Source organism: Microtus pennsylvanicus, chromosome 18 (assembly GCF_037038515.1).
Source record: "Microtus pennsylvanicus isolate mMicPen1 chromosome 18, mMicPen1.hap1, whole genome shotgun sequence".
NCBI lineage: Eukaryota > Metazoa > Chordata > Mammalia > Rodentia > Cricetidae > Microtus > Microtus pennsylvanicus.
Genome location: NC_134596.1, coordinates 41,384,873 through 41,400,665, shown reverse-complemented (window position 1 = coordinate 41,400,665; position 15,793 = coordinate 41,384,873). Strand labels below are relative to the sequence as shown.

Genomic DNA, 15,793 nt, shown 5'->3' with positions numbered 1-15,793 from the left:
AATCAATTTTAAGATCAAATGCCTGGGCTGAAGTACCTGGTTCTGGTCCTGGTTGGCTATTTAATTGGGGACAATTAATTTACCTCTGTGCTCTTGCTTTCTTCACTGAGAAATGGACGAGATAATGAAGGTGCTTTGTCAGCTCTGAAATATGGTGTAAATATTAACAAACACTGCACGGACAGCTTCCCTGTGCCTGATGAATCACTTCAGTTCATGCAGCGCTAAGAAGTGGCCAACCCCCAGAAGAAATGAAAATAAACCAGACCCAGCTCATTTATTACAGAGGGGTCGATCTCCAGAAGAAGTCTCTTCCAACCCAAACCTCTACTGAATTTACTGGAGTCTATCAAAGAAGGCAGAAGAAATTACATGCGAATTTGAATGGAGGATCTGTTCCCATCTGCTTTATAGAGCCACCAGCCCATAGTAGGATTAGACTGTGTGACTTCCCCCCAGAAGTGAGAGTAAATGCCAAAAGCAAAAATTCCTGAAATTAGATGTTAATTCTTGAATACATTTTTTTAAAGATTTATTTATTTATTATGTATACAACATTCTGCCTCCATGTATGCCCGCACGCCAGAAGAGGGCGCCAGATCTCATTACAGATGGTTGTGAGCCACCATGTGGTTGCTGGGAATTGAACTGGGGACCTCTGGAAGAGTGGCCAGTGCTCTTAACCACTGAGCCATCTCTCCAGCCCTTGAATACATTTCTTATGACATTTTGCAAGCTGTCCAGATAGACTTCTTCAAACTACACAAGGCTTTTGTAGACACTTTTCCTTCGCCATAATTTTAATAAATCTAATCTACTGAAGTTGTGCGTGTTGTGTGTATGGTTATTTAAAAGTACAGTTGCGGGTGGGGGTGGGCTGGAGAAGTGGTTAGATGGTTAAGAGAGTTCAGTGTTCTTGTAGAAGACAGGGCAGGCAATTCCCAGCACCCACGTCTGGCAGCTCACAACAATCTGTTAACTCCGGCTTCAGGGCCTCCAATCTGTGCCCACAAACACACATACCCCCCCCACATATATACAATTTTTAAATACAAATTAATCTTTAAGAAATAAAATACAGTTGTGGTCCCATGGGTCAACTCTAGGCTGTAAGTTCTGTGGGTTAGTGTACTTGGTTACTGCCAATCCTTGGCTGAGAAGTCTGGCGTATTTGTGATATAGATAGCCACCACAGTCACCATTTTCTAATTGCTTTTTGAGACAGGGTTTCCCCTTGTAGCCTTGACTGTCCTGTGGACCTGGCTGGCCTTGAACCTAAGAGATCCGCCTGCCTCTGCCTCCCAAGTGCTGAGATTAAAGGCGTGTGCCACCACTGCCCAGCTAATTACCTTCTTATAAAGTAGAAATTCTCCACAAAAGCTACACAGACTATGAAAATCCTTTTTCTGTTTACTGAAAAGGGGTTCTCACTATTTTTTTTTTTTTTAATTTTTCGAGGCAGGGTTTTTCTGTAGCTTTGAAGCCTGTTCTGTAACTAGCTCTTGTAGACCAGGTTGGCCTCGAACTCAAAGATCCGCCTGCCTCTGCCTCCCAAGTGCTGGGATTAAAGGTGTGCGTCACCACCAATCTCAAAAGTGTGAAAAGTGAAATGCTTTCTTTAAGCCATTAAGTTTGAGCAGCAACAAGGCATTAAGAATAAATTATCTAATCCTCACAGCAACGCCTGGTAGAGGAAACAGACTTTGGTTGGGACAGCCTGCCAGGCACAACACTCGAAAGTGGCCCAAGAACTCGAAACAAACGACAGGCCAGGGCTGATCGGTCAGTTCTCTGTTAAAGACAAACACCGTGCAGAACGCCAACAACATAAAGTCGTTTCGTCTTCTATAACCTGCACAGGCAATGTGTCCATTTGATACACCACAGGGCTTGACCCAGCGCTTCAGCACATGTATCCGACAAATGCATTTTCCTACACCTTAAGCCACATACGAAAAAGGAAGTGGAAAGTATCTCATCTTGAATTGTAAATCATGAGGATGATTATTAAATAATCATTTTAGGAAAATGTACAAGAATGTGTTTTGATCTGCCAAAAAATACCTCAATTTTTGAAATTTAAACAAAATTTACATTTTATTTAGATTGAAATAAACTGTACAAAATTGATTTTATTCACCAAAAATAACGGTAATATTTTCTGTATTACTCTTTAGATAAACCACAAAACATTTATTTTTGAAGGTTTTGCTTATAAATCAAGACACGGTGGTAGACATAATCACGAAAGACAAGAAAACAGACAAGTCGGTTGCCTGTATGGGTGGCCTTTGCCTGTCTTCACCGCAGAGCAAAAGTGAATTTACCTGTGGAAAGGGCTATGGAAATGTGGGCTCGACAAAGGAATGTAAACAGCAACAACCAAGTGGGTTGACAGCGCCTGGCTCTGCCGTTCACTCGCTCCTCTGAAGTCCTTCCGTCCTGCACAGACTACTGAAAGCTGCTTGCTGAGCTCACAGACTCTGTAACTCCTGGGCTGCTCATCCTGCAGTTGGATTCTGTTGCTTTCTTCTCTGCTCCGCAGTCCTGAGGCTTGGGCTTGCACGTGCTCAGCAAGTGCTCCACTGAGCTATCCCCGGCCCTTGCTCTTTTTTTTTGAGACAGTCCCACTATGTAGCCCAGGCTGGACTAAAACTTGTGATCCTCATGCCTCTGCCTTCCAAGTGCTGCTACCACAAATTTTAAGCACCCATAACTCCTACAGGTCAAAAGTCAATGGTGTACACTTCATCGTAATACATTATAAAATGTATCTCTCACAAATTCATTTTTCAAAGGCCTGATAACGCACCACCTAACAACTGAATCCATAATGATAATGTTACGTCTAGAATAACTTTAAAACAGTTCCCGAGTCCCACAGCAGGGAGGCATTCTGACATTCCCGGTGCCAACTGCTACAACAGACAGGTACGGAGAGCATGAGAGTTCAAACAGGAGCAAATACATGGGTTACCAACAGCTAATGACGCACTTGACTGGCGGTACGCGCGGTTAACTGACCCACTATACCTTACGCTTTTCTTCCAAAAGGCCAACACAAAGACGACAGTCATTTCAGAAATCTTTTAGGCATTTTCAATGGTTTCCGAATTATTTGTAGGAAGCTCTGGTTTATTTGTATAGAGTTTGATGTATGTGTCCACCATTAAATCCAGATCATGTTTTATATCAAAATTTATGTTAAGCAAAGCCAAATTACTTGACCTCTGGTCTGTCAAAGTGTTCCGCAGATACGCCTTGAGACGCTTCCGTCCGTTTTCGTAGCGCTCATTCTCAACTTTCATCACAGGGAGAATACACAGGACCTTCAGCAAGGCATACACATTGGGGAAAAACTTGATGTCCGGAAGATGCAGGGCTTCGTAGATGGTGGACGGGAGGTCGATGTCTTTCCCTCTGTGCTTCCACTTGATTCTCCAACAGTGCAGCTCGGCTGAGAGCGTGTCAGGGTTGGGCAGGTCACTTCTGTACATATCGGCATGGTGCTCCTCTGAGGTGTTGAACTTGAGCTGCCCCATCACCGAGGGGACCAGGGACAGGCATTTCAGAGCTTTGAGGTGCTGCTCAGAAAATATATCTTTCAGCTCCTGAATAATGTGCTCCACCGTGGGAACACTGAGGGTGTCTTTATAGTAACTCTCCGAGGTCAGCTGAGATTCCACGTTACCTTGCTGGGCCCTCCGGAATTTCCCTGGGAGTTTCATTTGAACGTCAAGTTTGGTTGCTAAGTTTGTGGCTTCCTCAAACCAAAACTCGTGATAAACTTCGATGTTCTCCATCACCTCGTTAAGCGAATGCAGTACTGCAGTCAGACTGCTGGCTGCAAAGAAGACATCCGAGGTTTGTCCCTGGAGATTCTTCCCAAAGGCTCTCGTAAAAGATAACACATTCTTAAGAACAACAATGGTAACGATGAAATCAAAGTCTGTCACTGCGCTACAGAGGACAAACGCTCGCCCCGCTACGCAGTTATTCCACCTGATACTCGTGTCGCTGTTTATGCCATCTAAACACAGAACAAGCGCTTGCAGGAGATCCACCAAGACCTCAAAGGCATCGTGCCTGCCTGTCCACTGGGAATGGCAGATCTCCTTCAGTTCTTTCCCTCGCTCTTCACTGTTCTGGAAAAGAACAGAGATCACATTGTCAAGTTCTAAGAGCAGCTGTGGTGACCGGTGGAAAAAAGAACAGACTTCCTCGATCGTCCCTAACGCCATGGACACCCCGACCACAGGGACAGACTTCGCCAGCCAGGCATTCAAGGCACAGGAGGAGCAGAGGGTGTAGACGGCCTGGGGGTATTTTTCTAAAAGTCTCGAGGCAACAACTTTCATCTTGGAAGAAAACCCACTGGACACAATGTAGGCCTGACCACGGCAATACTCCATATTCAACCCCCACTTCTCAGTTATCGTAGTGTGAAATTTCACAGCCAAAATCTCTGCATCGGCTTCGTACGGCAGGAAGCCCACAAACTCCTCTCTCAGGTTGTGAGCTTCATCGACAAACCTCACCAGCACGGGCAGCTGCTCCTCTCCTGCTATGTCCACCACGTCGTCTGTGATGATAGAGAAGAAGTGTGAGTCCCTCACTTCCCTGAGCGTCTCCTCCCGGATGCAGCTCTCGCAGATCTCCAGCATCTGTCTCTGCTGAGCTTTAGAGCAGAAGAGCGTGTTCACCGCTGTGGTCTCAAATCGTTTCCGCAGGACCTCTTCTCCAGAATTGATCCGGCACTCCAGCAAGGCCTGAAAGTTGTCTGGAGCGAAGAGGCCTTCTGGGACCTCATCAGCCTCGTGCCCATCCAAGGGTATGTTCTGCTTCCCCATGAGAATCAGGATCTCAAACAGCGACTTGAGGTACTCTTTGTTCTCCTTCTCTTCGAGGGTGAGAGGCAACACGTTTCCATCCTGCTGGTTCCCTGTTTCAGCACTGGGGTTCTGAGCAGTGTTGTTAGTTTCCTGTTCTTGTTCACAAGCTTCCTCAACTGGAAAACAAAGGAACCACAAAAGACAAAATAGATCACAATTTTGATTGGGTAAATATCTAAAATCTACAAACTCATTCATTCACCACTAAAAGAACAGGATAGGACCCAAATTAGTAAAATGAAGAGACAAATGCTGTGGACAGACTTTAATAAACACAAATGCTGTTATGAAGTAGGGACAATTTTTAATAACATTACACCGTGAGAAGAGGACAGTGTTTCCACAGGTGTCTTACATCTTACATGTATCACACTACTTTCTTCAGGCGGATGCCATCAACCCCACTTGACTGCACAGTTGTCTTTCCTAGTCCAGAGTGCTCCATGGAAGCCAGGCCATGTTGTCTCTAATTACAAACTCCTCCCTCAGTGGTTCCAACTGCTAGCAACTCACAACACTGCAAGTTCTGAACTCTGCTCTCTCCTCTGGGTTCATCTGTTAAGCGCCATAGGCTATCAGAGATGCTAACAACATCTAAGTGAGGGTGTTTACTTCAATCTAGCAGCTTGTTTTGTTCTACTGTTTCTATCTTTCCTGCCTTTCTTTGCTGAGCATGTTTCTTTATCTATAAAGAAGGAAAATATTATTTATCATGCAGCTACTGAGGGAATTAAACAAAGCACCAGGATGATAAATGGTATCAGCCAAAGCTATGTCTATAGTAGCAGAAGAAGATAAAGGAGGAGAGATGGTGTCCACTGGTAAGAAAAGAAGCAATTTCTAGCCCCATCGTTTGACGACAGCTTACACATCAACATCAGCGCCTACAGAGACTCTGTTACAGCCAGGAACTAATTATGTTCCACGATGTGCGTGGCTGGCTTTTCTGGGGCACTCCTTCCCTACAGGGACCCCTAACCACTGCGAGGGCCTCGAGGGGAGAAGGCGCTGTGCTCTGCACATGACAATGCAGGCAGCACAGCAACTCTGCACACAGGGGACCCTACAGGCTGCAGGACAACGATAACCACAGCTTTACACTCATGCTCAAGGAAGGTTTTGGATATGAAACACATTTATTTGTTCTTACCAGGTCAACCCTTTTAAAAAGGAATTCAAAAGCGTCATCAACATTATCACTTACTTTTTTTCTGCTTCAGTGTTCTGATTTCATCTTCACTCTAAAAAAGAAAAAATGTAAGACAATCATCTTTAGTAAATCATCTAGACTTAAGCCTGTTCAGAGCAAAAAAAAAAAATTTCATTTGAGAGTTTAAGGGGCTTTGTTTTTAAACAAAGTGTCTCATGTACTCCAGGGTGGTCTTGAACTAAGTAGCTGTGGATGACCTTGAACTTCTGACACTTTGCCTTTACCTCCCAAGTACTGGTTTATGTGGTGCTAGGAATTGAACCCAGGCCATCATTCACGCTACGCAAGTATTCTGATCAGCAAGACTACATCCCTAGCTCGAGAGAGAATCAATTCTTCACACTGAATACATTCTTAAGACACATAATAGGAAACCAAAACCATGTGACATGCTCTTGATTCCAAGCTTATACTGAAGTACTAGAGGAAAAATGACGTATTATTGACCTACTTTCTCCCTAATGTATCCTAACCGGACAAATGCATACTGAGTGATAATTGAGATGAAGATAGACCACAGCACTTAGCGTCATATTCACGAGGACATGATGACTCCTCTTCCCAATCTAACCCTAAATGTCACAAAACCAGGAGGCTGCTGACCACAGAACTTCATGAGAAGGCCTAGGAAGTACAAAGTGAGGCACCAGCTCAGAAGAAAAAGCAACAGAGTTTCTCTGTACCCCAAACCATGAGAGGTAGAACTTTCCAGATCAGTCTTGCATTCTCCCACCAACACTCTCTAGTGTTTGTATACACTCCACCACTATCTGTGGCAGGAAAGCAGTGCCAACGAAAGCCAGAGACAGCAGGGCACCCGATGGGACACTGCACTAAGAGAACCATTAACATGCTGGCTAAGTTGACAGCCCTCCCCTAGCCCAGAGGGCGCAGTTAAGGGATGGCAAGTGTGGAAGTGTGCCTGTCATGAAAGGCGGGCACAGGGAAGCGACAGCTGATGCAAAGGACGGCCGTGAGTGAGTGTGAGCACTCATCCAGGACAAATCCCAGAGAAGCGGAAGGGAAAAGACGAGGAAGCAAAAATCAGCATGAGAGATTAAGTCCTGAGATGTAAACGTGTCATCAGACTACTCAATACAGGAACTGAAAATACACTATGGCACTTGTTTTTATAATTGTTTCGGTGGTGCTTGGGACTGAACCCCGTGCCCTGCAAATGCCAGGCAAACACTGTAACACCTGGCTGTATGCCTGACCCTGTCCAATAAAATTTAAATGTCCACAATAAAAAACTTCAGAAAAGCGGGACAGTGGTGGTACACGCCTTTAATCCCAGCATTCAGGAGGCAGAGACAGGCAGATCTGTGAGTTCGAGGCCAGCCTGGTATACAAGAGCTAGCTCCAGGACAGGCACCAAAGTTACAGAGAAACCCTATATCGAGAAAACAAAACAACAACAACAAAAATCCCTTCAGAAAATTCTCAGGAAGAATAGTGGACCACTTGAGGAAGCACCAGAATTCAGGGACAATGGAGACACACATACAAGATCCTGTGGTCTATAGGTACCCTCTGTGTGCTACCTAACATTTGAAATAAACAACATGAAGAGGCTTAAAAAAACACCTTTGAGAACTACAGGAGACTACAAAAGGCTGCTGCTAATATGTTGCCTTTGTTTAACTCTGTGAAGCTATGTTACTGTGCCTGTGTAAAACACCTGATGGTCTAATAAAGAGCTGAACGGCCAATAGCAAGGCAGGAGAGAGAAATAGGCAGGGCTGTATGCAGAGTATAAACAGAAGGAGAAATCTGGGAGAGGGAGGAAGATGTTAGGGGCCAGGCACGCAGTCACCCAGACAGCCACAGAATAAGAGTGAAGGTAAGGTATAAAGAAGAAAAGAAAAAAGCCCAAAGGCAAAAAGTGGTTGGGATAATTTAAGAAAAGCTGGCAAGAAACAAGTCAAGGACTAGTATTCATAACTAAGAAAAAGCCTCTGAGTGTTTTATTTGGGAGTTGGGTGGTGGACCCCCCCGCCACAAAAAGCCAAAAGAGTAAAACATCACACAACATTGAAGAGTTAACTTGTCTTCAAACTAGATGAGGGGGAGCTGAGTCAGTAAAACGGCTTAGCAGGTAACAGTGTGTGCCTCCCAAGCCTACCCTGGGCTCCCACAATAGGGCAACAGTGTGTGCCTCCCAAGCCTACCCCAGGCTCCCACGATAGGGCAATGGTGTGTGCCTCCCAAGCCTACCCCGGGATCCCACGATAGGGCAACAGTGTGTGCCTCCCAAGCCTACCCCGGGCTCCTCAGGTGTCCACACGCCTGCTGCCATGAATGTGTGCCTAATGAATAATTAATTACGTAACTGAAAATAAAAATGAACCGGGGTAACGTGTATATAAGGGTGTTCACCCAAGGTCAACAAAGACAGGTAGGTTTTAGCTATCTGAAAGGTGGCAAAGGATTATAAAAGCACATATAATTTATACGACATTATAAACTTTTTCTAGATCCTGTCACCAATAACAGCAAAATTCTCCACTCTAAAACAATCTAGATCTCCTTGCCACCAGTCCAGGAAAGCAATGAGCTAGTGACCTGTAATCAACACCGCGCCTTGTCCCAAGCCAACAACTATCAGCTGGGCTCTATCTGGAGGAGCTTTTCCAACTTTAACAGCACTGCGACAGACTAGCCATCTCAATAAACACGGCTCACTTCCTAGCACACTACCTGGGAGACACAGAATACCACAGGAGAGCTGCTAACAAGTGCTTCCGTGCTTGATGTAACAGGATGTGCAGAGAGAGCAAAGCTGAGGAGCCAGAGACATACCAACTCTTTTATTCGTTTTCTGTGTCTGCTATGTGGGTTGTTCAAATGACTGGTGAGGTCAAATATTGTTGGTATTGCATTATCTCGAAGAACTGTACGGTAAGGACTCTGAAAAAGAAAATGTATCAATTCAGAAAAGGTCCCTAAAAAAAAAAGTAAATAAAATCCTCCATTAATGACTTCTCTAGAGCTTCTTTACCTGTCTCTAAAGTACAGACGCGCAAATTCCGATGCCCTTCTGTTCTGTCCTCCATTAGCTACCAAGTCTACAGGAATCACAGGTCTCCGGAGTTTTCTATGCCCTTTAATGTGCAATTACAATGCTCCCCCTTCCCTGCCATTCCCTCCACTGTTGCTAGCACTGGGAAATATCAAGGCAGTAAAAACATGAACTTGACCAATGCCTTTTTAGACTCCAGTTCCTTGATCTAAATAGGAGTCAGGTGTCAAGTAGTTCACATCTTCCAAAATGAAATTATTCACATACTAAGGATAACAAAATACATAATCACAAGTCTACCAACACTCAATTAGGCATTTCTATACTCCCTTCTTGTCTCAATGATCTGATCACTAAAAAGGCACCTTTCTCTGCCCTGCTGTCTCACCAGAAGCTGGACCTAAACCTGCATAGTGACAGTCTTCCAGAGTGAGCCAAGAGGAAGCTGGGACAACAAGAACTTAATTAAGGAGAGTAGCTGATAAATCACTATGATTCCCACTAGTTAGTCCAAGGAGAGAGTGACTTTTATTTCTCTCTCCAGTTAGAGGAAAACACAAAGCACACTTCATTTGAGGAACTTTCTTGGTGGTAGTGATATTTCAAAGCTGACTTCTCTGAACTTTTTCACCTTGGTAAGGGAGGTTGGGAAGACAGGACAGAAAAATGTATCCAAATGAAACAATCTGCTTGGATTCCAACCAGAGGTGCTGTGAGCACTCAGGGAGAATTACTAGTTAGTCAGTGTTTTCTAATTCAATCCCACACATCACAGAAAACAAAAGGTCTAATTTATTATTATTAATTATATTTAATTTTTTGATAAGTTGAGACATGGTCTCACCATATTGCTCAAGTGGCCTTCAACGCATGATCCAATCTACCTCTGCCTCTTGACTGTTGGAATGACAGCTATGAGCCACCATGCCAGGCGCTCACTCACTCTCTTTCTCCAGGGTTTTCTGAGTAGCTTTGGAGCCTGTCTTGGAACTCACTCTGTAGACTAGGCTGGCCTCGAACTCAGAGATCCTCCTGCCTCTGCCTCCCGAGTGCTGAGATTAAAGAGTGTACCACCACCACAGGGCACAAAATGCAATTTCTCAATACTTGGCTCCTAAGGTGGACTAAGAACTCTGAGTCTACCAGGAAGTCTGAGTTGGGATTGGTATGGACAAAGCTACAGAGGAAAGTTCACCTATGATACCCTGGGCTTTTCATCTTTCTCACTAAGCCAAAGTCTCAAAATTAAACATAATCAACATCAAATAGTTGGGTGATTGGGGGGATTAGAGGAGGGAGGAGATAGTCTAGAGAATTTTCAAAATTCAAATTTAGCAGACAAAGCAAAGAACATAAAAACTGGAATATGAATGAAAATGATATATTCTATATTCATTTATAAATACACATGTCAAAAGATTAAATCTAACTCACATGAACAATGCTAACTCCACATCACAGTTTACTCTTTGCAATTTAAAGGAACCACGCTTATCTTCTTACTCTAGCACCAAAGATAATAGAGGTTTTGTTTTTTTCTGTTTTTTTTTTTTTTTTTGATAATAGAGGTTTTGGCTTTGGCAGAACTGCTCATGTACGCTAAAAAGCTCTTAAATGCCAAACTAATGAAGCCAGCAGGCTCACATGTTTCAATACAGTTATCATGCAAGCCAGTCTTCAAGATGCTCGTTCTGCACACACAGAAAGAACATGTCTCCCATTTAAGTTAATTTACTAAAGATGAAAGAAGCATTTGGGAATTACAAAAAGCAAAACTAGCTATTCTATTTCTACTCTATGCTCTGACTAAAGTCAGCTACATTAGTGAGCTATATTTTAAATTTTTCAGATTAATCAGGCTAGAATTACACAGTTAAAAGATGATATTCACTATACTAAAAGTAAAAATGCATGGTTTGTGTATTTTAAAATGAACACAAAAGTAGTTTGCCTTTAAAACATACGGCTGATCAGTATAACGCTTGTAACAAAGCAAGGTTAAAAAAAAATCCCTCAAATATTTGTGATTAAATTGTTGAACCGGAATTGGCTCACCTCCCAATGACTTCACAAGTATCTGCTTCAATTAATATTGAGAAATAAAATAACCCAATCATTCTTTAGTTTTCTGATGCCTCTGCAAAATGTATCTGAAAAAAATATCAAAATAAATTGCTTCATAATAATATATAGTGTACCTTCAAGTCAAGTTCACGTCTATCCAAGCCTAATCAGAACGTTAGTTATACCTAAGAATGCTATGGATTTACCAAACTCTTTCTTGTTGGTTTCTGGTCCACACATGTCAATCAAATCTGCCTGTTTCTTTTATGAATCACATTCTCTTACTAGAGAATCTTAGAACATTAGAAACCCTAAGATTTTGTTCAGGCTCAGAAGGGAAAGGTCTGGGTGTAAGAACAGCTTCATTTTACCCATGTGATACAGATTCTTGTTCTAGCTAGTCCTTAAAATTACACAGTGGGAACGAGGTAAGAGGACATTCAAGCCATGAACAAGAGCATCATTCCTAGGTGAGACTGCCATTCACAAGAATGCTCTAGAGGAGCTGGGGTTAACTCAGTGGTAGAGCTGTGTAGTGTTCAGAAGGCTCCGGGTTCTATCCCTAGAACCACATTAAAACAAAACAAAAAAACTCTAGAAAAGTAGCTTGAAATGAACAGCCACAGTATTACACACGTACATTTCTGTAAGTTTAAAAGTTATTACCTCTAGTGAGGTGGGGAGGGGGCATCAAGAAAAGAGGGGTTTAAAAAGTCAAGGTTTTGGGGTTTTTTTTGTTTTTTTTTTTCGAGACAGGGTTTCTCTGTGGCTTTGGAGCCTGTCCTGGAACTAGCTCTGCAGACCAGGCTGGTCTCGAACTCACACACAAAGATCCGCCTGCCTCTGCCTCCCAAGTGCTGGGATTAAAGGCGTGCGCCACCATCGCCCGGCAAAAGTCAAGTTTTTGAGAGCAAGCAGATACTACTACTAGACTCCAGACCTATCTTCAACTCAAATTGTATAGGCAGACATTCAATAAAAACTGACATTGCAAACCAGACAGCAAGGGAGGAGAGGCCACGCTCTTACTTACAGTTCGACAGATCATAGAGGTCTCGAAGTGTTTGGCGCATAGTCGATAATGCTTATTTAGCTGATCGGGGGTTTTGTCTTCTAAGTCTGCTCTCCTACAATTTTCAACCCACTTCTGGCATCTATAAACAAAACCAAAATATAATTATGAAATATAAAGTCAAAGTTTAAATTTTAGCGTTTGGGCTGGGCATAGGAGCACACACATATAATCTCAGTACTTGGGAGGTTGAGGCAGGAAGACTCTGAGTCTGAGACCAGCCTAAACTACATAGGAAACCTCATCTCAAAACATAATTAATCTGAGTCAGGCATGGTACATATACATGTTTTTTTTGGGGGGGAGGGAGGGTCTTTCAAGACAGGGTTTCCCTGTGTAACAGTCCTAGCTGTTCTAGAACTAGCTCTTGTAGTCCAGGCTGCCCTTAAACTCACAGGGATTCACCTGCCTCTGTGTCGCAAGTGCTGGGATTAAAGGCGTGCGCCACCACAGCCCGGCCTGATATACACACCTTTAATCCCAGGTGCTGGGATTAAACAAATAAATAAATATATTTGGAGCAGGCAATTATCTCTTTTAAAGGGCCACAGACCATACATAAAAGTTTAGTTAAAAATATATAAACATATTTATAAATAGACTCAAAACAGAAATCAGTGCCAAGTGTGGCACATGACTTTGATCCCAGCACTCAGGAAGAAGAAGCAGCCAGATTTCTAAGTTTAAGGTCAGCCTGGGCTGCAGAGCAAGTCAGGGTTACAAGAGAAACCCTGTCTTGAAAACCAAAAATAAAAAAAAAAAACAAACAAAAAACAAGTATCGACAATGTAGAGAAAGAGAAATCAGTCATTTGAAATTAATTTCTGTATGTAGTATAAAGATAACTATTTTCCCCCCAGCACAGGCGATAGAACCTGGGACCTCACTTATGCTAATCAAGGTCTTTAGTCCTGAACTCCATCCCCTGGCTGAATTTGGAATTTCCACCAAGCCTGCTGTCAGATGCCGCATTACAAATCAAACTTTTACTATTCCCCAACAAACTGTATTTCCCAATCTTCCTTATGTCAGTAACTGTTTAATGTTAAAAGCCTCAGGAGTCTGGGAGAGATGGCTCAGTGGGTGAAAGCCGTGCAAGCCTGGGGATCTGAGTTCAGATCACTACGCCCACACGAAAAGCTGTGTCTGCAGGTCTAACCCTATGGGAGCAGAGACAGGAGGCTTGCCGGGGTTTGCTGGCCACTAGCCCAGCTACCGGTTCAGTACCCACACTACCCTCATACACACACATAATCTCGGGAGTTACCCTTGACTGTTTTCTCTTATAACCCACACCCAAACTATTGGCAAATTAAGTTGGCTTCATCACCAAACTTTATCTAAAACGCACAGTGTGCCTCTTCTCCTCTTCTGATCTGGACTATTGCAACAGTCGATCCCTGGTCTTCCTACTTTCGCTTTTGCTCCCCTACAATGAACAAGCAGCCAGAAATCCCTGGGAGAACCTCTCTCAGCTCTAAGTTCTCCTGCTTCACTCAGAATAAACCCCGGAGTGTTTCCACAGACAACTCCTGAACAGCTTGTGACTCCCATACACACCTCATCAGCAAGCATGCCTTGACTGCACTCTTCCTGTCTCCAGACTTCCTAAGGTATTTCATGGATATCCCTTGCCCTAATTCAACTCTTTGCTCAAATTCACTGTGGTGAGACTTTTATTACTCCCTCTGTTTAAAATAGCAATTGTACCTCTCTTATTATCATTTTTTTTCTTTAAATGGGTAAGTGAGACAAGATCTCACAACTGTAGCCCTAAATGTCCTGGAACTTGCTTTAAGTCAGGCTGGCTTCAAAACTCAAGCTAATTCACCTGCCTCCTCAGAGCTGGGATTACAGCGCATGTCATCAAACGCAGCTCCCTGGCTATGGTTTTTTTTTTTTTAAGTCTACTTATTGCCGGGCGGTGGTAGCGCATGCCTTTAATCCCAGCACTTGGGAGGCAGAGGCAGGCGGATCTCTGTGAGTTCGAGACCAGCCTGGTCTACAAGAGCTAGTTACAGGACAGGCTCCAAAACCACAGAGAAACCCTGTCTCGAAAAAGCAAAAGAAAAAAAAAAGTCTACTTATTTATATGCATGAGTGTATTACACACAAAGGCCAGAGGAGGTTGTGCATGAGATCCCCTGGAAACGGAGTTACAGGGGGTTAAGTCACCCGAGGTGGGCTCAGAACCCAGGTCTTCTGCAAGCGCAGCAAGTGCTCTTCAGCGCTGAGCCGTCTTTGCAGCTGCTCCCTGGCTACCTTTAAACTCTTCCAACCCCTGCTGTGTTTTTCTTTAGGGTATTTTCTCATTTTGGGGGCACACTACTGTAAATATTTTACTTCCAGTTTCCCACCACTTGAACGTAACCTCTGAGAGCAGGGACTTTTCACTGGCTCATCTGTTACCCTGCGCTCAAACCAATTTCTACCAATTGTAGGCTTTCGATAAATATTTGTCCAACTAATAAATAGCATGCTACATTACAACGCCTGTTGATAGATCTGCTCCCTCCACGGATTAGGCGCTTTCTGCAGTTCCTGACAGCATTCCCAGAGTCCCCAGCACCTGACACGAGTACTCCAAACACGGCTAAGCACTGACTTTTAAATGAATGGACCAACAAGAGAGCCCCGTGAAACGCCTGCTGCCTATCAATCACACTCAGTCCCTACGCCTCTCAGAGCACGACCCGGAGGATGAGCTGCCCCAAGGGAAGAGTGAAGTTTCAATACCTATTCCCACGCCCTCACACGCGTCCTCGGAGCTCCCCACAATAACCGAGGGAAACAATGAGTAACGGTCCGCCTTTGAACGCTGAGAGCGATGACAACCCCAAGGAGGCAGCAGTTGTGACCCGATTGAAGATCAAAGCAAGCGGCCCGACTCCAAACAGAAACACCGTCCCAGGAGCAGAGGCAGGGCCGCCCGGACCGCAACCAGGGAGTCCTACCCTTCCCTTGACAGCTAGGAAAACGAGCCGGACGACGGAAGCCGCTCGGCGCCCCCGGGGTGGCACCCTCAGGGCCGGGTCCCCGAGGGGGCAGCAGCGCACGTGCGCCCGACTCCGCGCCCCGCTCACCTACCTGGCCGGGTCCCGAGGGAACCTGAAGAAGGCCAGGTCGGACTGCGTGCTCTTCCGTGTGCAGTTCGGGGCGGCGCAGAAGTTCGGCATGGTCGTCCGGCCACCGGCCGGTCCAGCCCTCCCCTCCCCGCCTCGTCAGGGCAGCAGCACGGCCGCCCCGCGGGGCCGGGGAGGGGAGCTGGGCCGGCCAGCCGGCCGGCTCCGCCAGGCCGCGCGCGCGGAGGAGGGGCTGGCAGGCGAAGCCGCGAGGGACAGGAGGGGCGCGCGGGCCGAGGCCGGGCTGGGGCCGCGGCTCCACAGTGCTGTGAGCGGCCGGGAGGATTTACCGCCGCCGCCGCCGCTGCTGCACCTCCAGCCCGCCCGGGACGCTGCCGCCTCCTTCCCACAATGCACCCTGGCGCTCGGGGGTGCCCTCTCTCCTCTCAGCCTCCTCCTCCTCTCCTCGCC

The 15,793-nt window shown here is 45.0% G+C and overlaps 1 protein-coding gene across 5 annotated transcripts; it reads right to left on the bottom strand.

Annotated features, from left to right (window-relative positions):
• Positions 1-832: 832 nt before the first annotated feature.
• Positions 833-15,774, bottom strand: Thap12 (THAP domain containing 12). 5 transcript variants are annotated; one of them, XM_075952344.1, is made up of 6 exons: positions 15,348-15,773; positions 12,222-12,342; positions 8,905-9,012; positions 6,097-6,133; positions 4,539-5,008; positions 833-4,145 (listed from the first exon to the last, which is right to left on the bottom strand). In XM_075952344.1, the coding sequence occupies exons 1-6, from the start codon at positions 15,434-15,436 to the stop codon at positions 3,090-3,092; spliced, it is 1,881 nt and encodes a 626-aa protein (XP_075808459.1). In that variant the 5' UTR covers positions 15,437-15,773; the 3' UTR covers positions 833-3,089. The 5 variants fall into 5 exon arrangements, with proteins under 5 accessions (XP_075808459.1, XP_075808460.1, XP_075808457.1 ...); XM_075952345.1 differs by adding an exon at positions 11,180-11,274 and having other exon boundaries at positions 833-5,008; positions 15,348-15,771; XM_075952342.1 differs by having other exon boundaries at positions 833-5,008; positions 15,348-15,772.
• Positions 15,775-15,793: the final 19 nt, after the last annotated feature.